At 40.4% G+C, this 22,511-nt stretch overlaps 2 protein-coding genes across 4 annotated transcripts in view; one reads left to right on the top strand and one right to left on the bottom strand.

Moving 5' to 3' along the window:
- COL4A4 (collagen type IV alpha 4 chain) overlaps positions 1–7,137 on the top strand; it is an 83,680-nt gene extending 76,543 nt beyond the window's left edge. Inside the window, exons 44-47 of the mRNA XM_048506718.1 lie at positions 1,015–1,131; positions 1,460–1,651; positions 2,706–2,992; positions 6,397–7,137. Coding sequence (XP_048362675.1) covers positions 1,015–1,131; positions 1,460–1,651; positions 2,706–2,992; positions 6,397–6,660 — 860 coding nt within the window. The 3' untranslated portion in view covers positions 6,661–7,137. The remainder of the gene's footprint in view (positions 1–1,014; positions 1,132–1,459; positions 1,652–2,705; positions 2,993–6,396) is intronic.
- A 9,456-nt stretch (positions 7,138–16,593) lies between these two features.
- Positions 16,594–22,511, bottom strand: part of RHBDD1 (rhomboid domain containing 1) — a 36,561-nt gene continuing 30,643 nt past the window's right edge. For all 3 annotated transcript variants that reach the window (XM_048506628.1, XM_048506631.1, XM_048506630.1), the window contains one exon: positions 16,594–18,302. In XM_048506628.1, the coding sequence (XP_048362585.1) occupies positions 18,229–18,302 (74 nt within the window). In that variant the 3' untranslated portion in view covers positions 16,594–18,228. The remainder of the gene's footprint in view (positions 18,303–22,511) is intronic.

The following is a 22,511-nucleotide window of genomic DNA, read 5'->3' as shown; positions in this document are numbered from 1 at the left end:
GATTTGCCCCCCCACTGGTGTGAGGGGGCAAATCCGCCAGCGTAGGTTCATGCCGCCTCCAGATGATTCATCTCCCCTTTCTGGATTGGATTGTTATACTCCACCTTCCTTCCCAATGAGAGCCCAAAGCAACTAGTATAATTGTCTCCATTTTATTCTCACAACAGTCCTGAGTTAGGCTAAGCTGAGACTGACTGACCCATATCACCCAGCAAAGTTTCCAGTGGAGATCTGAACCCAAATATTGGTATCCTAAACACCATTGTGACATTGTAATTACTATATCCCTCCGTCTCATTCAACAAAATTAGTTTGGTGGCGGTTTCATTGTTTTTTGAGCTTCGCTGTGTTTTCAGTGTACATTGCAGCTCCTATCATGTACTTGCAGTTCAATCTTGTCAGAAATGTAAGTGGAAATGTGATGATGGTTTTCTTCAGACAACTACAATTTTTACCATGTTCTTGTTCTTTCTCATTGCAAGATTATAATGTTTTTGAGTTTAAAGCCAAACGAGCCGGCAGATTAAATAGCTGAATGTGAAGCACTGATTTTCAATGTCTTTTTTAAAAGGGAAATTGATTGGAATAATTTATTGATATAAAATTATTAAGATCACAGGGAGATATATTCATACAACCTTCTGCATGTATGTTAGCGGGGACTGGTGAGGCAGTTTGCTAGTGAGTTTCCACTGTCGAGTAATTAATCAGGAGGACAATAGCACAGTGTTGGAAGGCTGAGATGAATGGGGCTACTTAATCAACACCAATCAAACACATGGTTCCTGACTGGCCAATAGGTCCTGCCACAGGCTGCCGACATCAGTAGGTACTGCTGTCCAGTCAGCCCCTTAGACTTGGTTGCTTCTGATGGCTCTTTTACCAGTTTGGTATGGATGGTCTATCCCACTTCCTGGCAGAATCACTTTGCACAAGGGAACCAGCACAGTAAACTTTGCTGAGGTACAGAGTAGAATTAGTATTATATTTGCTGATGAATGTTTTGTATTTCAGGAAGGAAAGGAGAGGAAGGGTTGTTAGGTCAGCCAGGTGAGAGTGGCTTGCCTGGACAACCTGGAACCACTGGTACTCAAGGGGACAAGGGAGAAAAAGGATACCCAGGGCTGCAAGGTAAGCATTCTACAGTCATGCCTATCCTTTGGTAGGATGTACTAGCTTTGCAGCTGATTGCATTTGGTTTTTACACTGGTGGTTATAGGTGAAACTATGTGTCTTTAAAACTATGTCAAATAATGTAAGGTCTTATTTCACTTGTTTATGATCTTGCATTCAAACTGCAAGTCATCAACATATAATCAAGCATTTTTCTGTCATTGAAGCCTAGCAACCTTGCAGTATTTGTTCATATCTGTTCTAAAAAACTAATGGCATTCACTCAGCAGGGAAACAGGTCCTGCTTTTAAATGAGATGTTGTCTATCTGGTCTCCCTTTCATAAGGTCCTCCAGGGCAGACTGGCATGCCAGGGCCACCAGGGACTGAAACAAGAGCTGCTGCTAGTGGTTTCTTGCTTGTTCTGCACAGTCAATCAGACCAAGAACCACTGTGTCCAGAAGGAATGCCAAAATTATGGACTGGATACAGTCTGCTGTATCTTGAAGGGCAGGAGAAAGCCCATAATCAAGATCTTGGTAAGCATTGAACTACCACTCTTTATCAAAATAGGAAATGCCATATTTTCTTTATGCTTTATTGTGAATGAGTATTCGGTTGTCTTGTTGTACACTCTAACACATAAGATTTTTACATGTGGAAAAATTGTGGTGTTTTCCCAGCAAACTTAAGAATGGAAATATGAGATGGTATGGAAGAACATTGCCATGTCATGATCACTGCTTGGATTTTCTATAAAGTCTTCATTTTCATACAAGTGGAATATATAAAATACATCTAGAAATAGACATCAGCAAGGCCTGTTTCATTTGACATTTTAAAATAATTAGATTTGTGGGAAAGAAATAAACATTCAAGGAAGACTCTGAAAAGGAAGGCAACAGCAAACTATCTCTTCTACTCTTTGGCTTATGGGGTAGCCATAAGCCGACTGCTACTTGGTGGCAGTTTGCATACACAGTACATACAAATATTGCACATATACATACAATCCAAGAAAGGCAGGTTGTTTACAGACAATAAAAACAAACAAACATTATCTAAGCAATAAACTTATTATTTTTACACCAGTTTCAACTATGCTAAATTATCATCTGCGACAGTCAGCTTTCCAATTATATGCAACAGTAATTTCTTGATCATCCTCATGCAATGACTGTGATATTGTAAGTTCCACAGGTGGATGTGAAATTTTATTTATTAATTTAGTACAATTTTATGCCATCGTTCCTTTAAGGTGCTCAGGGTGGCATACATCATTCTCTCCTCTTCTATATTATCTTGACAACAATCCTTTGGGATAATGAAACAGTCCCATATGAAAACTAATATGCAAAACCACATCCACATTTAACTCTGTTATTGTGGCAGTTGTCTACTTGTAATATGGCTTTTGTGGTAAAAACATATGTTGTGTGGGAACCTTCTGCCACTATAAACCCACAAAAGTTATTAAGCTATGATCATTACTGGGCAGTATAGCCCAGAGTTAAGACAACACTTAAGACTGACTTTAACATTTCGTTGTTTCAAGAGTGGATAAATAACCTTGCTTTTGTTTTCCTATTGTAGGTTTGGCTGGATCTTGCCTCCCTGTATTTAGCACCATGCCTTTTGCCTATTGCAATATCGATCAGGTCTGCTACTATGCAAGCAGAAATGATAAATCTTACTGGTTGTCAAGTGCTGCTCCTTTACCCATGATGCCCATCTCTGATGAAGAGATACAGCCCTATATTAGCAGATGTGCTGTATGTGAAGCTCCTGCCCAAGCTGTTGCCATTCATAGTCAAGATCAATCCATTCCTCCGTGCCCGTTGAACTGGAGAAGTCTTTGGATAGGCTATTCATTTTTGATGGTAAGACTGAAGATTATTCTGGCCTTAGTTTTTGGTATGTTACAGGGGCTTAGTAAGAATACACACATTGTTGCTCACATGATAACTGCTGACTTATTTGCTGACTTATTTAAAAGATGCTTCTTTTCCACCAAAATTACAGGATTATGTACAATTGGAGAACTGCCCAGAGTGGCCTCCAGTTTCCTTATCTGAAATAATGAAGCTCATAGACCAACGATAGTGGCAAAAGTCCCCCAGTCCAGATTTTTTTCCACCTGAACTTTTAAAGACATTTGCTGACTGTTGGGTTCCAGTTCTGGCATCCCTATTTGCGAATATTTATAAAATGGGATAAGTTCCACCAGCGTAGACAGAAGCCATCATTGTCCCTATCTTTAAAAAGGATGCCCATACAATTCCATCTAACTACCACCCGATCAGCTTATTGTCAGTTTAGGAAAACTCTATGCTAAGCATCTTCTAGATAAATTGTCTACATGGATCTCTGAACATAACATCATAGGACCAGAACAAATAGGTTTTGAACAGAGTAAATCGGCCCTAGATCATTGCCTGATACTGAGTTCCATTACACCAAAGCACAGGAGGGGAAAAACAAACAAACAAACCCCACCTCAACCTTGTATGTACTTTATTCAATCTTTTAATAAATGATTTAGTCCCTACATTACAGGAAGTATACGCCTCCTGCCCTACCCTCAACCAAACCAGCATTCCTATTCTCCTGTACACAGATGATGCCAATTCTGCTATTATGCTCAAAAGCAGGCCTGAAGCACCTTCTAACTCAAAGCACTGAATATTGTAAAAACAACAATCTTACCCTTAATCTTACCCTAAAGCAAAGATCTGGGTTTTCACAAACAAATAAAACCCGTGCAAATGGCTACTTAATTACACGTTCATAGAGCAGGTTAAACTCTTCAAATATCTTGGGAGTGAATTTTCACCATCGGGCTGGTTGGGCCACCCATAGAAGGCTGGTTGTTACTACCAGCAAAATACATACTAGGGCAATTATGTGTGTGTGTGTTTTTAATAAGAGAGGGCATGAATACATTCCTGCAGCACTAACAGCATTTAATTCTTGTTTTCTAAATAACATCTTTGGCTTTCCCCACTCGGTGCCCTATACCATATTGTGTCTCGAAGCTGGACAGCATTTACTGGAAAATAGAGCTTGGTGTGTGACATTTCAATTTTGGATTCACCTGTGTTTTAACCATGGTGACACTAGCCTCTCATTATCTTTTCTATTATTAAAGGCATTATCTTTTCTATACACCACCTACTGGTGGGCCCACATTGAAGCTAAATTATGTGATTTGGGCCTCCCTGTCGATACGCTACTGCTCTGCATTATTAAAAGTTAGCTGTTTGAGCAATAACACTAGAACTTGGTTTCTCTGGTGAGTACATTTTGGTCTCCCATTTCCTTAGGCATTCCAGTAAGAACTACTGGCATGGCCAAATACTGATATCTAATGCTTGAGCCTAAACGATTCTGTGCTCTTTCACTTGCAAGATGCAACATCCTTCCTTCTTCTTTGATGCAGGAGAGGGAACTGAAACTCCCTCACCGTGAAAGACTGTGCATCTTCAAGATGAAAAGTCAAGAAGTTGATCATGTGCTACACCATCGCCCCCTGTACAGTATTGCTAGGTCTTTGATGCTAGAATCTTTGTGGTTGGGTAGTGGTGAACTTACTGAGCAAGAAAAAACGGTTTTTCTTTTAAATAATGAAGTTACAGGAGTTCTTGAACAGACAGCTAAATTCCTTTGCCTTGTAATCCTTAAACATTCTTAACAATATAATATTAGCACTGTGGTTATTGTAATGTTCAACTGTCTCATATCTGCTGTGCCTAAGTTTTTAAGAATAACCTTGTTTAAATGTATATACCAGGGGTAGGGAACCTGCGGCTCTCCAGATGTTCAGGAACTACAATTCCCATCAGCCCCTACCAGCATGGCCAATTGGTATGGCCATGCTGGTAGGGGCTGATGGGAATTGTAGTTCCTGAACATCTGGAGAGCCGCAGGTTCCCTACCCCTGGTATATACCAACAAAGATTCCAGATTGATTGATTGATTGATTGATTGATTGATTGATTGATAACTGCAATTATCATAGAATAACTGAGGTATTCAGTTTTTCCATTATCATTTAATAAAATCATCATGGCTCATTTCTGTGTCTCGATATAGTCGCTCAGTGAGAACTGGATGAATGAACATTGGTTTGAAGTAATTGTTTGTTATCATAACAAACCAAAGTAAATTCTCACTCTCTCACACACATAGGCCCCTTCCGCACACGCAAAATAATGCGTTTTCAAACCACTTTCACAACTGTTTGCAAGTGGATTTCGCCATTCCGCACAGCTTCAAAGAGCCCTGAAAGCAGTTTCAAAAAACATTATTCTGCATGTGCGGAATGAGCCATAGATTGTAAGAACAAAATCTCATGCTAAAATTTTACGTGCATGTATAATTTTATAAAAGGTTTTTATTGTGAGGGTTTTTCCAGTAATGATAGCAAAACTAGAAATTATCTTAATTAGGTCTGTGTTTCTGCCGCACTATATAAAAATAGACTTGAAGGAATAACATTTCCATTTCCTTGAGAAAGAAGCTAAGAGTGCTTCTGTGTGCCATACCTGCCATATCTATCACATTGGTGATAATGTTAAAAGAGTTCTTTCAGGCAATCATGGTCCAATAAAAGATACTGGAACATAGCCCAAACATAGCTAATGTGCACAGATATTTTCCAAGGGATAAAAGGTGATTCAGAATTATGGTTCTGATGTATTGGCGTTCAGATAAACTTGTGTTAATTTCTACAGTTATCGGTCAGCAGCAGTACAAGAAAGAACAGATCATAAGGAAGTTCTACTGAATTCACTATTATTTTAATTAATTAATTAATTATATATTTAGACTGCCCTCCCCAGTAGGCTCAGGGCGGTGTACATAATTAAAACATAAATAAAATGTAAAACAGTAGTTCAATCTGTAATTTAAAACAATCAATAGGGCGACAGTTCCCTCCCCCCAACCCCATCCACGGGGGGCCTGGATGACATGAGGGTCTGATGGCTATCCTGGCTGGCCAAAAGGTCCATTTTACAGGCCCTGCGGAAATTTTGAAGGTCCTGCAGGGCCCTGGTCTCCTTAGGGAGCCTGTTCCACCAGGTAGGGGCAAGGGCTGTGAAAACCCTGGCCCTTGTAGAGACCAGCCGGATCTGTTTTGGGCCAGGGATTTCCAGCAGATGCTCCATTTAAGTAATGGATTATAGCTTGTCTTCACTTGACAGTAAGACCTCCTGAGTGTAACCATGCACAGGATCGGGTAACATCTGTGATGATTTATACATCTTTTGCCTGTTTCTTCCAGCACACTGGATCCGGTGACCAGGGAGGTGGACAGTCTCTCATGTCAACTGGAAGCTGCCTTGAAGATTTCAGATCAGCACCCTTTATCGAGTGTCAGGGTCAGCGAGGAACATGCCATTTTTTTGCCAATGAATACAGCTTTTGGTTACTTACTATAAAGCCAGAATTGCAATTTGCATCAGCTCCTCTCTCAGGGACACTTAAAGATGGGCAAGAACAACGCAGACATATAGGCAGATGCCAGGTCTGCATGAAATACGGATAAAGAAAACTTGAATGTTTACACGAAGTAACTCAGAGGAGAAACACCAGTAAGTTGCACTGTATCTGAAAATGGTGCTAATTTGGGGGTTTTATTTGAATATAGCGTCACACTGGCAGACCTCACCTACATGTGCCCTGCGAGATTAAGCCATTTTCAAATTGTAGGAACTGTAGATCTTCCACACATCTTCACTGCAGTTATATGAAGACTGCATCTGCAGCAGCTGAAAAACTTTGGAAAATGTAACTACTTGGAAGATTTTACCTACATCGTCATAAGTTACCTTGCAGCCTGACTTGATGGGAGGGGCTTCTACTTCTGTGTGCCATACTACTTCTACTCAGCTCTATTCACTGCTGCACTAAGCAAAGCCAAGAAAAATCAGGAAAGCCAAGAAAAATCAGCCAGAAAAATCAGCAATAGCAGAACACCTAATATACCAACCTGGACACAGAATATTATTTGAAAACACAGAAATTCTGGACCACTCTGACAACCACTACGTCAGACTACACAGAGAAGCCATTGAAATCCACAAGCACATGGACAATTTCAACAGAAAGGAAGAAACTATGAAAATGAACAGAATTTGGCTGCCAGTTTTGAAAAACAGTAGAGTCAAGACAGTGACTAATCAGCTCCTCACAAACACAGGATGACTGTAGACAATCAAAGGGAACAAAGGCCAGACTACTTCTATTCAGATGCCTCACCTATTGACCTTGCTATCTCCATTGTTACTCACATGCTACACTTCATTGTTATTCAGTTGCCAGGCCACTCCTATTCAGACGCCCTCACCTGTTGACCTTCACTCACAGGTATATATTCTCCACTTGCTTTCCTTTCCAGCTATCAGATCCTCTGAAGGTGCCAGCCACAGATGCAGGCGAAACATCAGGAGAGAATGCTGCTAGAACACGGCCATACAGCCCGGAAACCACACAGCACCCCAGTGATTCCGGCCGTGAAAGCCTTCGACAATATAAAGCCAAGAAAGCGCCACAATACACTTTTCCCCATCTCCAGTCAACATTTAACTTATAGCTGCAAGCTATAAGAGAACTTTGAAGACATCGGTTACAAACTCAGCTAAAATTTGTTGTTCACATGCTTTTAGGAGATATGATCACAAACCAATAAATGACAAAGTGTATCAGGTTCTGACATTTTTGGAAGGGTAGTCTGGAAGGGTAGTCTGGTAGTCATTGTTGGAAGGCTCAGTAGTCTGTTTCAAAATGGCCATGTGGTGTTTGGCTTGTTTTAGGAGAAAGCCATCCTCCATAGTTTGTTCTGCTGGTAAACAATTACATCAGAACCACAGGGAAGCCAAAAGAAGGTCTTTATGCAAAAAAAATGTCCTAAATGATAATATCTATAGTACAAAACTAACAGGTGGTCACCAACAAACCTATAAATAGCCAGTTAAAGAAAAATAATTACTCCATTGCTTAAGGTTTGCATAACAATACAACAATGCAAAGAACTTGTGGAAATGGGAGCAGATGTGCAAGTAAAACCTAAAAGCAACAGTATTTTACCAAAGAATAACAAGTGGAGATTATTACAGTGGTAACCCAAAGTTCAGCAAACAGATTCACAGACAAGGAAAAGAACAATTGTCATAAAAAACAATTGCCTCTATCCAGTCTAGCAGTTGAAGTACAAATGATTAAACAGTTGTCTTGTATGGCAGGACAGTATTCAAGGTTTTATCTGCATGAGACCGAAAGGGTATAGTAGTAAGGGTATTCTACTACCAGGAATGCTAGCCATTGCTCAAGAAGCACAGCAAAAAAATCCCCATCATCAATTCCAGTGGTAATTTGCTGATCTAGAGAACCTACACAAAGGCAGCAGAAGTTTTGGGTACCAAAGGTTAAGGTCTGCTGTATTGGGCCTTCTCAAAGACACCAGAGGCTATTTCACCTTGTACTTAATGACAGAGGCATTCAGAATGTATGGTCTAGCATGGAAATGATATTCTTCTATAGCCTTATTCCTGAAGATTGCCAATTATTGAACTTTAATGGTTTTGGCAACATTGCTGTTACACAGTCCAGATTTCCCCACCCACCTTTTACAAATTTGGTTCAAATCAGTTTCAGTACTTTATCCCTTCCTTCCACCTATGCACAGCACTAGAGATTTTTGTAAAGAAGAATCAATAATGATATTCATTATGAATTAGATAAGTTCTCGTTACAATTTTCCAGCAATTCCAGTTTTCTTGATTGTAGATTTGAGTGGCTGCTGAACTGTTCTTATTCAAGAGGTAAGTGGGAACTAAGGCATGCAGTCTATTCCATCTAGTATGCTACAGCAATTTAGCTTGAGATGGTTAAGATGACGCCTTGGCATTGATAAAATCTTAAACTTTCCTGATGTTTCCAGCTAGTGCAGCAACAATACCTGCTACTTCACAGAAGACACGTTGAACATAGCAGTTACAATAAATGCAATTCTGGTGGTTTGGGGGTTTTTTAAAGAATTTTTTGCTGAAGTTCTGCAGTCCTTTTGTAAAACTACAATTTTAAGGATATTATATGTTTGAAACTGGTTTAAAATGGAGCTGCTCAACCGCCAGGGAAAGGATTCACTTTTATTCTAGCTTTGATCTCCTTCACTCTTAGATGGCCAGAATACAGTGTTTTAATTCAGTGTAACTGTGAAGTAATTTATTAAGACAGGCTTGAACTGCTAAACAGAGGATGGCAAAAGCCCAATTGCAGAAAACAAACCCATTTACCTGTTCGGTGAAACGTCACTCTTGGGAGCAATATAATATGATTTTAAAGTGCCTTTTGTTAAAACAATTTTAAATTTAACATTAAGAAAACCCACCATTTTAGTAATTTTAAGTTCACGTATCCTAACTTCACCTAGGAATATGAGAAATGGTGTGAAAGAAAACAGCTTTTACATTTTAAAATTCTAAACACAGTATTCTCAATTTCTACCAGCATTCCTGCAAAATAGTAATGCATAGTAACACTTCAGTTAGCCACTCTGGGTTATTTTGAAGTGGGTTATTTTGATCACACTTGATTTTTCCATGGCTACAAAAGGAAGCCATACTAGGGTCTTAGACTTACTGCTTGTACCAAGATGTCTTCCAGGTCCAGTAGAATATGAACACAGGTGAAAATCAGAACCCATGGGCAATCACCATATAAGCATTTAGCTTTGCAGTATATTTAGATATTTATGAAATCTTCCCTCCTTGCACTTAGGTACTGACCATGGGCATAGTGAATGTAACTGCCACTTTTGCCTGAATAAGGCTAAAATGGATTAATTGCCAATTTTTAAAAAAATAAAAAGCAGGAAATTAGCTTTCCATAATGCTGTACATTGTCTTCTTGATTTCCATATCAGTGGAAGAATCTGTATAACCTTTGCTTTGATAAGTGTCAGTTTTTTGCATCCATAAGTGCTCATTGCTCAAATGGTGCTGTCACGGTTAAGTCATGTCAATCTGTTGAGCATAGAATGCATACTAAACACAGGGAAAAGGGAGGCAAAGATTACTTATATACACATATGAAGTACTCAGGCACTGAAAAGAGCGCATTGGTACACTTCAGCAGTTTCTCATTGAACTGTATTTCAGCTTGACCTATGACAGTGATGGCGAACCTATGGCACAGGTGGCAGAGGTGGCACTCGGAGCCCTCTGTGTGGGCACGCGCACACAGAGTTCATCATGTGGGCCCATGCACACACATCTAGGCTGGCCTGGGCCACTGAACCTGACATGCAAGCACCACAGTGAGCAGGGAGGACTCAGCTGGCAGGCCTGGTGCCTGTGCTCCGGGTAGCTGCTGCCTGAGGGGGGGGGGCACAGAGGAGGCAGAGATGCTAGAGAGGCACAGAGCACTGCATGTGGGACTTGCTGGAGGCTAGAGCAGGCTGGCCCCTGCTCGAGCGGGTGGGGCGGAGGAAGAGGGAACCAACCAGTTTTTTCTAAACTGAAACCTCAGCATTCAGATTAAATTACCGCATTGGCACTTTGCGATAAATAAGTGGGGTTTGGGTTGCAATTTGGGCACTTGGTATCAAAAAGGTTCGCCATCACTGACCTATGTCGTTCTGTTTCAGCAAATAGCACTTAGTAAGCAGATGTCAAATACCATAATGGGAGAACGTTATTGTAATAGGGAGTGCAAAAATTCAACCACCTAGGAGCCACAGATCCATGGCAATTGATTTGGTCAATGAATTGCTGACTAAAGTGTTCCACATTCTCTACCACGTACGTAACCTAATGGGACTCTTTGTTTTCTCATACATTGCCATCCTAAGTAGAGTTACACCCTTTTAAGTTCCCTGAGGTCAGTGGGACTAGAAGGGTATAATTCTGCTAGGGATTAGCACATTGGTGCAGTGCTGTTATCCCACAGCTCCCTGATGTCTTGGCTACTGCTCCAGTTAGCTTCTTCAGTGAAAGGAGACTTTCCAAAAATGATACTTGTGAGGATCACAATTGTTGATTTTATTTTGTTTTGCCTTCCTTGTTGACATTTTAACGTCAATTAGTGCTATTATGGGACTATTGATTATTTTTATGTTTTAAAGAGGTTTTTAGAATTATTATACCATTTTATTTACGATTTTAAATTGTTTTATGGCTCCTAGCACTTTGTCATGTTAACTGCTGCTACTAACTTTTTAAATCACTACTACTAACTATGTAACTTTGTTGCTTGTGGTTTTGATTTGTTATTTTCTTATTATTACCTAAAATTTATAAGCTGTCAGTTGGCTGACAGTTCAAGATAAAATGGTTTAAATAAAATAAATAATAAAGTGTTTTGTACAAAAAGAATCCTGTTTTTAAAGCTAGCACAGCCATATATAAAACAAATCTAATAATTACCTTCCCCAAGATAATATTTTTGTTTCAAAACACAATCCTATAACATAAAAATAATTTGTTAAAAAAATCTTTAAAAATTAACCCCGTTGCATCAAAATTGGATTTCCATTGGCCAATCACAAAGCTTCCTATGGAAAAAAAACTTTATCTATCCAATCCTTCCTTCCTGAAGGCTAATATCTTTACCCCCTCTGACTTATGGATCCAGTAGGTTTTCAGAATGCCATGCAGGATCTCTTAGAGCCTGTCAGTGGTTCTCTGAATGAGCTGAGGCCTGGAAGAGAAATCTCAGAGCGGCCATCCATCCTTTCGCTCTCCAACATCATCTGTGCACGTGTTCTTTTTCTGCTTCTTGGTTTGGTGAGCACCTTAGGGAAATGAGTGCTTAGATGACCAGAAAAATCTTGGTAGCGAATTCACCATGAGGCATCAAGAACATGTTAAAAAGCCCATTTGAAGGTCGATGAAGTGGCAGTAAAAGCAGCGAAAAAATATTTTCCTTCTTTCACTGTATCTGCTAGTCCAGCACAATTATTAAAATGGCTCAACAGCTGACCTCCCTGACAGGAGAGTTCTGAAGTGATAGTGATGCAGCCTTTAGATTCCTTTGCAGACTTCTTCATGGATTACCATATATAGTGTATAAGTCGACCCGCATATAAGTTAAGGCACCTAATTTTACCACAAAAAACTGGGAAAACTTACTGACTCACGTGTGAGTCAAGGGTGGGAAATGCAGCAGCTACTGGTAAATTTCAAAAATAAAACTAGATACCAATAAAATTACATTAATTGAGGAATCAATAGATTAAATGTTGAATATTTATTTCAAAGAAAAACAGTAAACTAGCTCTGTAAGCCCTGATTCTCCCTTTAAATCCACTCGGGGGGGGGGGGCGTGATTTAAAGGGAGAATCTGGAGAAAATTTGAGGGTGCCTGTCAAGGGAGGAATGTTTATGTTAGCAGTACCAACATTTCAGAGTATCTTTAGGAGACCCTCCTGATGATACCACCCAGGTTTGGTGAAGTTTGGTTTAGGGGGTCCAAAGTTATGGACCCTCTAAAGGGCAGCCCCATCTACTATTGGCTTCCATTGGAAACAATGGGGGATGGGAGCACCCACTTTGGGGATCCATAAATTTGAATCCCCTGAACCAAACATCACCAAACCTGGCTGGTATCAGCAAGAGATTATCCCGATGATACCACCCAGGTTTAGTGAAGTTCGGTTCAAGGGGTCCAAAGTTATGGACCCTCAAAATGTAGCCCCATCTATTATTAGTTCCCATTGGAAACAATGGGGGATGGGGGCACCCCCTTTGGGGGTCTCTAACTTTGAACCTCCTGAACCAAACTTCACCAAACTTCACCAAACCTGGCTGGTATCATCAGGAGTGTCACCTGTTGATACCCTGAAATTTTGGTGCTGCTAGCCTAAACACTGCGCTCCCTGGCAGCCAACAAAGTAAAAATCCTAAAATATTTTTAAAAATACACCTCACTCGCGTATAAGTCGAGGGGGGCTTTTTCAGCACAAAAAATGTGCTGAAAAATTCGACTTATATGTGAGTATATATGGTAAGTCTTAAAGCTTCATCAGGGTCTTTCCACCAGTTTTAATGCAAATAGTCTACTGGAGGCTTTGTTGCCATTGTGTGGTCCAGTTTTGGATCTCTTCTGTTCACCCTCACTGCCAGATGTTGACAGAGTCTGATTTTGGTGCAGAATTGGAACTTATAATGGCACTGAGCCAAACCTCAGAACCTGGCTGGCCATCAGCGGATGCTGATCCTGTTGATTGGTGACTTTTAAGTATCTAGGACCCCACTGGGGGTGACAGGATGGGGCATCAGAATGCAGGGTGTGACAGGATGGAGCATCAACCTAAGCATACTTTAGATAGATTTGATGGATGGTAATTGATTTAGACGAAGTCACATTCTTGGCACAGATCTACCAATCGTAACCAGGAGAGGGGTGAATGGTCGTTCCTGAATTTATGGTTATCAGCTGGGCTTTGTATTTATAGAGAGAAATTAAAAAGCTTTGTTTATTAATCTGCAAACCTGAGTTATTTATGGTGAATGGGTTGAGGACCCTGGAGGTTCAAAAGTGCTTTAATGATATTTTCCCAGAGTATTCAGGTAATGTTTTCCTAGAGTATTCAGAAAATCAGGGTGTTTCCTAATGGGGAGTTATTTGCTTTCCTCTCACTTAAGGTATCTTGAGGCCAAATGGTTTTGAGGTATATTCTTCCTACCCTGTGGCATCAGGCCTGAGGATAATGAGATACTTCCATTGGGAGTATCTTCAGTTATCCTCAGAGTAGCTGACTCTCCAATCTGCAGCTGGGTTAAACTGAACTACTAAAACAAACTGGCTGAAGTCAATAGGACTAAATTGGCTTAAAGTCCAGTTTAACTGGATTTTGCTTTGGCCAGACAAAATGATGCTTAAAGGATTAGAGTCAAAGCAAAAGCCACATTTGTGCCTTGCAGGTGAGCACTGTTCTGCTTCCTGGAAGAGCAGTAATAATCATACATTTATTCCAAGAGAGATGGGGTACTACTGTCTTGATTAAACCTTGTTAATAAAAAGCATTCCCTGAACTGAAAGGATACAGTGAAGCTCCAGATGGGAAGAACGGTAAGGGATTTCTCCAGTGCAGTCCTTGGTAAGTGTGGGTTTGTATGTTTGCAAACCTACCAGCTTTGCTTTCACACCACTGAAGAAGGCTGTGTTAAAACATTCTATTGTACGTAGGCTGATGAAATCTGTTTGCCAAAACATGCTAACGCTTTACTTTTTTTGTCCCTACCGTTTGCATTTCGTTTAACTGGTGTAACTAAGAAGTCATCCTGAGTGTTTTTATGCTTTAATGTGCATTGAACTATTCTATATCGTTTCATAAGATTACTTATTGTACTGTTTTTTTGCCAGCAGCCAGTTACAGCCCTTTTCTGCATCCCCTGCAAGGATGAAAACTGGACTGTCAGTGTTTTGGAGAAGAAAATACCGATCTTTAAAAGGGGTTGAGGGATTGCATGCCTCTCTCCTCATATGTGCCTGGGTCAAGCCAAATATGTCCACAGAGTATGACTTTTTCACACACAGGATATAACTCTTCAGTCCCTCCCCAAACTCCTTCAACCCTTTTAAAAGTCTATATTTTCCCATTTAAAATGCTGGCAGCACAGGCAGCCCAGTTTTCCTTATCAAAAATGTTTAAACTTGAGGATTTAAGGGTTTAGCCCCACTGCCATCTCTGTGTGGCACTGATCCAAATTAGGGCTATACTACAGACGGATGGAGACTCATGATATTCATCATGCTTGTCTCTGTCCTAAATGTTTCACGTAGGAAGACTTCAGAGGCCTTATTTTGTTTTCATGCAAAAATAAGGCCAACACGGATATGTCTGGCATTCCTAGCTAACTGTGTTTTGACAATTCATTCCGGCTTTATATGACAATTTGCTGTATGTCACGACAAATGTGTTGTTACCATGGTAACTTCCAGTCAGTGCTTAGGCTGTCACTGAAATACTATCTGCTCCACTTTAAATGAGCAATAATATTTCATGGCACATTTTAAAAATAGCATTTCATACAGAAAACAGAGTGGGCCGTAGGAAACATTTTAAATGTGTTTTCCCCATGATGTCTGTTTCTTTCCAAACTAACTGGAATTCCATTCTCCCAAAACATCAAAGTGTTTTGTAAAAAAAGATTTTACTCTCTCCAGTATCACAGGAGGTATGCAGACTGCAAATATTAAAAGAAGCCTTTAAAAAATGACTGGAAAAGGTTTTAGGTCTATTTTAAAGCTTTAGTGAATTGGAGGAACCCACAAATTCTCAGATACAAACAGGAAAACCCCAAGTTATTATTACTGCACCCAAAAGCAACTTGTGGTTAACATATTAATCCCAGAACACTGAATGTTTCCTCAAAAATTCAGTGGTTAGAAAGCAAAGAGATGTGTGTATATGCTATCTACTATTGTACTTAGTGATCTGAAAATCACAAACAGCATCTTAGTTGAAACAAAGTATCATACAGAAGCTCCTATGCCAAAACATTACTTAGGAAGAGTTCTAGAAAATACGTACAAGAACACAAATGTAATGTCATTAAACTTGGGGAAGGATGTGGCAATCTCTCTCTCAGGCTGATTATGCACAATGTGCTTGGGGGCAAATGTCTTGTCTTAGCAAGATTTCTTGTCCAGACCTGTTTCCTCAAGCCCTGTTTCCTCAAGCCCTGCTTTTACTTTCCATTTTCTACACGGCAAGCAAGACCACTTTTAGCACAACTTTTAATTTGCTCCACCGCCACAGCGGGGACATTTTCCAGTGAGCACAGTTTTGCCCCAGATAAATCCCCTTCTCTCACAGCCAGCCTTCTCTCTCCCTTGTGCCTCTTTGCATGCCTTTCCCCCATGTTGCCAGCTGCTTCAAGTAACAGAAAAGAAGTTCACTCACACAATACCAACCTCTAATTCTCTTGATATTTCAAGATATTGATATAGAGAGAGCTTGGAAATAACAAGCCTTTGTCTTCCAGCCACAGCACTAGTAGCAGGAAGTGTTGAGGGGAGTAGGAGAGAATACCTGCTCTAGGACAGTCTCCTTCAGCAGCCTTAGTCCAAAGAACTGTTTTGCCACTCTCATGGGGGAGGGGTATTTTTGGTACAGTAATATCTACATAAGTGCAGCTCAAAGGGATAAGCAGCTGTCTTGACTACCAGGTGTAAGGAGATCTGCGCCTTTTAAGAATCACTTGATGTGCGGAGTTAAGAGAACCAGCTCCAGAGAGCTCTCTGCAGAAAATCTCCAGGAAAGGAGGGAGTGTCTCCTCATGTGTAAACAGAGAAATGCAAGGAGAGCCCTCTGCAAGCCCACTGTGCAGAGAAGAGTCCCAAGGTAAGCATTCCATGCATAGTCCCAAGGTAAACATTCCATGCATAATGGGCTCCTGGGTGTACTTCTAGCAACTTGACAGACAGCATTATTTATACAATAGAAAGTGCATACAAGGAAAAAAAACAGAAGTCAGTGCAACACATACATTCTTTTCACTCCATAGCCTCTTTTTCTGTGTTACTGCAGGATTCTTCTATGAGAAATATGTAAATCTGATTTCAGGACGTTTAAGGATAATCATTCTTACAGTTTCAAACACACTGGAATATAGATTAGATGGTATCATCCCCCACTTATTCTCATTAAAACAAGGATTTGTGAAAGCACCCCTCCAAATCTATGCAACTCATGAACAGGGAAGCAAAAAAACGCAACAGCAAAAAATTACAAGGGGCAATAAAAGAAAAAAAATTGAAATGTACTCTGGCCCTACCCAGAAATCTATTTTCCAAGAACTAAAGGGGCATGGAAAGGACATGGACTTTTTTATAAAACTGAGCACGGAAATTGCAAATACAATAATAAGACAAACACAAAAATCTGATAGCTGTACTTGAGAACTTGCTGATTAAATTCTGAAGACACAACAGATTACATTACATTTCTGTAGAGTTCAGCTTTTTCTTGTGAGGCAATGTATATATTGATATACCTTGGACAAAATTCCTTAAAGGGGGTAGATACATTAAGGCTTCAAAAGTACAGAATCTCGCCGAACAGGACACATTCCAATAGCCAAATAAATCAACACATCAGTATTTTACATAGTTCTGGGCAACAGGATAAAATCAATGTATCCTTCAAAGCATATTGAACAAGTCAAAGGCAGCAAAGGTCCTCTCTTTGGATATAAATTCAAATTTCAGGCCTTCCATACAAACAGGCTAAAGAACTGATGTGAGTGAATTTATATACACAGTCTATGGCTGCCCCTTCGTTAACAAAAAAAGGTCTTTGCAAGCAGATGGGAACTTCAGAGAATACTGCAGAATACACCTCAAGAGGGGTTTTTTTTGTCTCCTTAAACAACAGTTCTGTGATGGTCTTGGAAGCAAAAGTATAAGTGGGTTTGCCTGTGAGCAGATGGCAGGTTAGAGCCAAATGAAAGCTGTTATAACCTTAACCCTATAGCCTCACCATTTAGACAGGTTCACTATTATCATATTGTATCCAATCCACTGCTGGCATAGTTTATACTGCATTACTTCATTTAAATAACATGATGTGTCACAGAATAATGTAACTTTGATATACGAATGTTTGTCAAGATCCAGAGGTATGGCTTCAGAGTTTAGTGAGTGCTTCTATTAAAATTTTTAGAACATGTCTATAATCACGGACTACACTGTATAAATTCATATTTGAATGTGTCTGTAGGTTTCAATTACATTCAAAGGTTGAACAATCAAACCCTCCTGAAATTTCTTCCACCCACTGAAATGAACAGAAGCTGAACAAGACAGCATCAAAATTGTTCCTGGTGAACTGAATTCTTTAACTCGAATCTGGTTCTTAGATGCCTTTTCAGCTTAAGCCGTAATCTCTAAAATTCTCATACCAAAAAAGTACAATTTTGTCCCAGCTTTTTCATAACTTTTTAAGTGCACACTTGGAAGGAAACATTATTTTCTGAAAGACTGCTTAAATGCAGAAGGAGAAGAATCAGTCAACATTCTGCAGCTACCACACAGACACCTTGGTCACTAGACACCTGAGAATTTTACTGCTGTTCATATCTGGTAAGCCTGTGCCTTCAGAGTTCTTCTACTGATAGCTCTCCTGGGGAAACCAGAAGCCATAGGGTCTCCTTCCATCATTGTAATGTCTTGAACTGCCACCTGAAACAAGAAGTAAAAAACACTGTTATCTCCTAAATGTCTACCCCAGTGTGTTTCTGAGAATTTTTAAATTAACATACATGTTTCTGACATCATATCAGACCCATTTTAATACATTAAGCTGACTTCAACCAGACAGAGTCAAGGCAGGGGGCTGAGAATGGGTCATCTAGCACGTTTGACTACCTCTCCTTAGTTTCTTTGATTGTCCATTGACTAAATACATCAGCTTCAAGTCCTGGTTGCCACCAGAGGCATAGCTGCAAAAAAGGGCCCCCAGGGCAAGCACTGAAATTGCCCCCCTCCCCAACACTATGCTGCCTCAGTGCGGCAGCAAAGTCCAGACCGAGGAGGGGGACGCGCGCAAGCAACTTTAGTTGTGTTAACAAAAAGGAAGGAAGCAAGAAAGAAAAACAGGCAGGCAAGGAAGAGGAAGGAAAAGTAGAAGGAAAGAAAAGAGAACTTCCTGTTTACTATCTTCCTTCCCACTCTAGGAATCCTAAATCTATGATTGCTTTAACTATTAAGGAACCAAGCTGCAGAGGCTATAAGGTTGGTTTCATGTAGACATAGGGTTTCCAACCTTCAGCCTATACCTGGAGAGCTCCCAGAATTTACAACTGTTTTCCATTGAAAAGGATGCCCCAGAGATGGTGGGTGCTTTGTAGATTGGGCTCTATAGTATTATACCCATTCCACTCCAAACTCTGCCTTCCTCAGGCTTCATCTTCCAGTCTCCAGGAATTTGCCAACCTGAAGTTGAAATGAGTGGGAAGGATTGGGGGGGGGGGGGGGAAGGATTGAGGGTAAGTGGCAACCAAACTGGTGTTTCTGCAATGTTGTAAGAGTTCAGATGGCTTACATAGTTCTGCCAAACAACATAATTCCTGGCATGGATAAGTATAGGATGTTGTCAGCTCTGAATGAGACTGTACATCAATTATCTGATAAAAGAAAGCTAGCTCTTCAAGGTTGAAGCCAGTGAAGCACCCTCACTAAAGACTGCTATCATAGGCTTCAAACATTGCATAAATAATATACTATAGCTGCAAATTTCTGCAGAAATATAGTCCATGTGTATCACATTCTACAGTCTTCATGATGATTTGCAATTGCACATATATAATTTGTAAGTATGTGGCTAAGAAGACCAACAAAGAACCCTTTCTAGCTTCTTTTCTTTCCTATCAAATTACCTCTACCCTTTCCTCCAGGAGTTCAAGATGACCTCATACAAGGGGCACCCCTTCCTCATCTTACTCTCACAACAACCTTGCAAGGTAGATGGGTCTGTGAACCTCTGGCCATTCTGAGATGTGGTGAGGATTTAACACTATTATGCAAGGATTGCTGCTTCCCTATAATGGGGCCAAGTCATCTTTCTGGACTGAATAATGTCCAAGGTAGACTTCACAGAGCTCAGGGCTACTCTCAAAAAGTGTGGGGGGGGGACCTCTGGGCAAACTGAGCCACTTTGGTGTTATGCCAGAACTGAGCTACGGAGTGGTGGGCTTCAATCCCCCTCTGCTGATTCAACAATGCATTCTGGAAGCTAGTTGTAGTGGTATTTTAGCAAGGATGATTTCCCACTTCAACCCTAAGATGCTCACTTTTGCTGCACCCCACAATTATCTGTCTTTGGGGCACTGTGAGGAAGTGGCAGCTTCAGTCCTCATCTCTCCTCGTAATACAGTCATTGGTGTGAGCTGCACCTTCTCCTGGCTCATGTAGACAGAACAGGCCCGGTAGTGGAAAAGGGTGCCCAAGAGGGACCCAAGCTCGGTCTCCAAAGACTTGCAGTGCCCATAGGCAGCAGCACATGCCAGCAGCCTGCTCAAACTACAAAAAACTTTGTAGTACCCTAAAAAGAGAGATTTGGGTCTGAGGTAGATAAGGGTTTATCTACCCCCTCCTGATTCTGGGCAGTCCCCCATCTTGTTAATTTCTACCATCCATATTGGCATTTCTCCAAATACTATATGCCAGGAAAAATCAAGGAGGAGAAAGTGGTTGCCAGTGTGCCCTGCCTTTGAACCTCCCAGAAACATCTGGTTGTTAAAATCACAGTATGAGGCTGATGAAAATGAGGTCTCAGAAATTTTAGTGATATCAGCTTTGGAAGCTGAGAAAGCAAGCTGCTTTTTAAATGAAACGGTGGCAGTGGAAGCCAAAGTAAGGCAAACCTCAAAAACAAACACATTGTGGTTTAGCTATGGAAGCATCACATCTTTGGAAAAGGTGCTACATTTCAATATACTGTAGTGTCCTAGTGGAGTGCATGAATCCCTTTGGGATGTGGCTTTTTCCGTCTTTAGTCTCCTCTCTCCCTGCTAATCTGAAAGCAGACAAGCACCCAAAAAGAGGCCTGTCCTCTCTTTGATATGCTCATTCCCATGAGAAATAAGTATCGCAGGCTGATCTTACTGACATATGGCAGGATTTTACCATTGTTTCTTTAAACAATCTACTCTGAAAAAATTGAGAAGCCCTGCTATAGTGTACCAGTGCCTCTGACAAAATTTCAAAGTTTGCTGACGTCTATGTCTTCTTTAATGCTTCTTAAATAATTGACTAGGTTCTTTTAAAATGGGATGCAAATCTGAGAAATCAGAACGTTCAGAAATCGGGCAGAGAAATTTTTAATCTTTGCAGATGGCCATTGCTTTCACCTCCTGCATGTGAGCTCCCACAGGCACCTGGTGGGCCACTGCGAGTAGCAGAGACCTGGACTAGATGGACTCTGGTCTGATCCAGCTGGCTTGTTCTTATGTTCTTAGATGCACCACTGCAGATCTGGAAGTCACTGATCTACTCCCTTCTTCCCCCCCCCCCCAAGGGGAGGCAAACTACAACACAAGAATGCTGACTTCTGTTATTAAGAAATTTAATGCTCTTTCTCTCATCCTGGTTTAAACAGAAGAACTGGAATTCATTACTCACTTTTTATCACACTGTAATACTGCACAGTTAGTTAATCCTTCTTATGATTCAGACTGCTACTTTCTTGAGCAGTCATGTTTATCATACTTCCTTATGCTTTGTTTACACCCCACAAGAGGCAGGGACCTCCCTTTTTCATTATCCACTGCATCTAACAATCACATCTCTTCAAGTCCCTTGTGCAGGAAATCACACCTAAAAGATTTACAACAGGATTCGCACCAACCCTCACTGTGCTCTAATTCCCTCCCGGCTCTGTGATTTTTCTTTATTAAAAAATCACCCTAATTATTTCCTTCCCATAGCATCTGAAAAAAAGAAGCTCTGATTCATGGAAGTATAATGATAAAACTGTTTAACTTCCATATCACTTATAGATAGGCACTGGCAGAAATGGGAACAAGAATATAAGGAAACTTTCTTCATAACAAATGTAAAAGTAAAAATAAAATCAAACCCGCCTGCTGCATTTGGGATTCTTTATAGTAGGAGATTTCTATAAAGTAGGGCATCTAAACTAGCAATGCTTTGGTCTGAAAACTTTCAGTCATCTCTCAGCTAAGCACGTGGCATGCGCAACTGCTCCTGTGAACTGTTTGATCAGCTTTTCGGTCGTGTCTGAAGTCTTTCAGCAGATGGCACCAGAGGCTCACAGACAACATGCTGGAGAAAACTAGGACAAACTCTAGTCAACAAAGCATTCCGCATAGTAAGCAGAATTAGGGTTATTTTGAAACAGATGGCCTCCACAGAAGCTGCAGCACTGAATATTATACAGTTGTTTATTGTCTGGCTGGTTTGAAACCCAGGGATTATTTGCCAGCATCTAGAACATTCTGTGTCACATCAGGTTTCATCTAAAGCAGAATGCAGTAAAAGCTCGTTAGGATATATAGATATACTTTTTTGTACTAATCCACTTAAACTTGCTATTATGCGGTCTATTCAGCGTGGAAATGGATTTTTTTTCTCGAAAGATCAGCAGCACAACCAATATCCTAACCCAGATACACAACAGCTAGTTAACAGATTTACTCCATTGGGCAGAAGTACTTATTAATGTTGTAGTTTGAAATGAAATATGTTTTCAACCACTGGTACTTTTAAAAATTTTTGTTAACACAGTCTGTCCAAGAGCATAAACAGATGTCCTTGAAAATATCTAAAGCTTCATGGTGTGGGCATATTCTCAAAAGATGAGTTAAAGGAAAGTAGTTGGAATTCATCTACATCATGAATGGGAATAGAAAATAAAGGACAGTTCAGTTC

The sequence above is a fragment of the Sphaerodactylus townsendi genome, linkage group LG08 (genome assembly GCF_021028975.2).
Source record: "Sphaerodactylus townsendi isolate TG3544 linkage group LG08, MPM_Stown_v2.3, whole genome shotgun sequence".
NCBI lineage: Eukaryota > Metazoa > Chordata > Lepidosauria > Squamata > Sphaerodactylidae > Sphaerodactylus > Sphaerodactylus townsendi.
The sequence above is the reverse complement of the archived record's forward strand: the minus strand, read 5'-3'. Positions and strand labels throughout refer to the sequence as shown.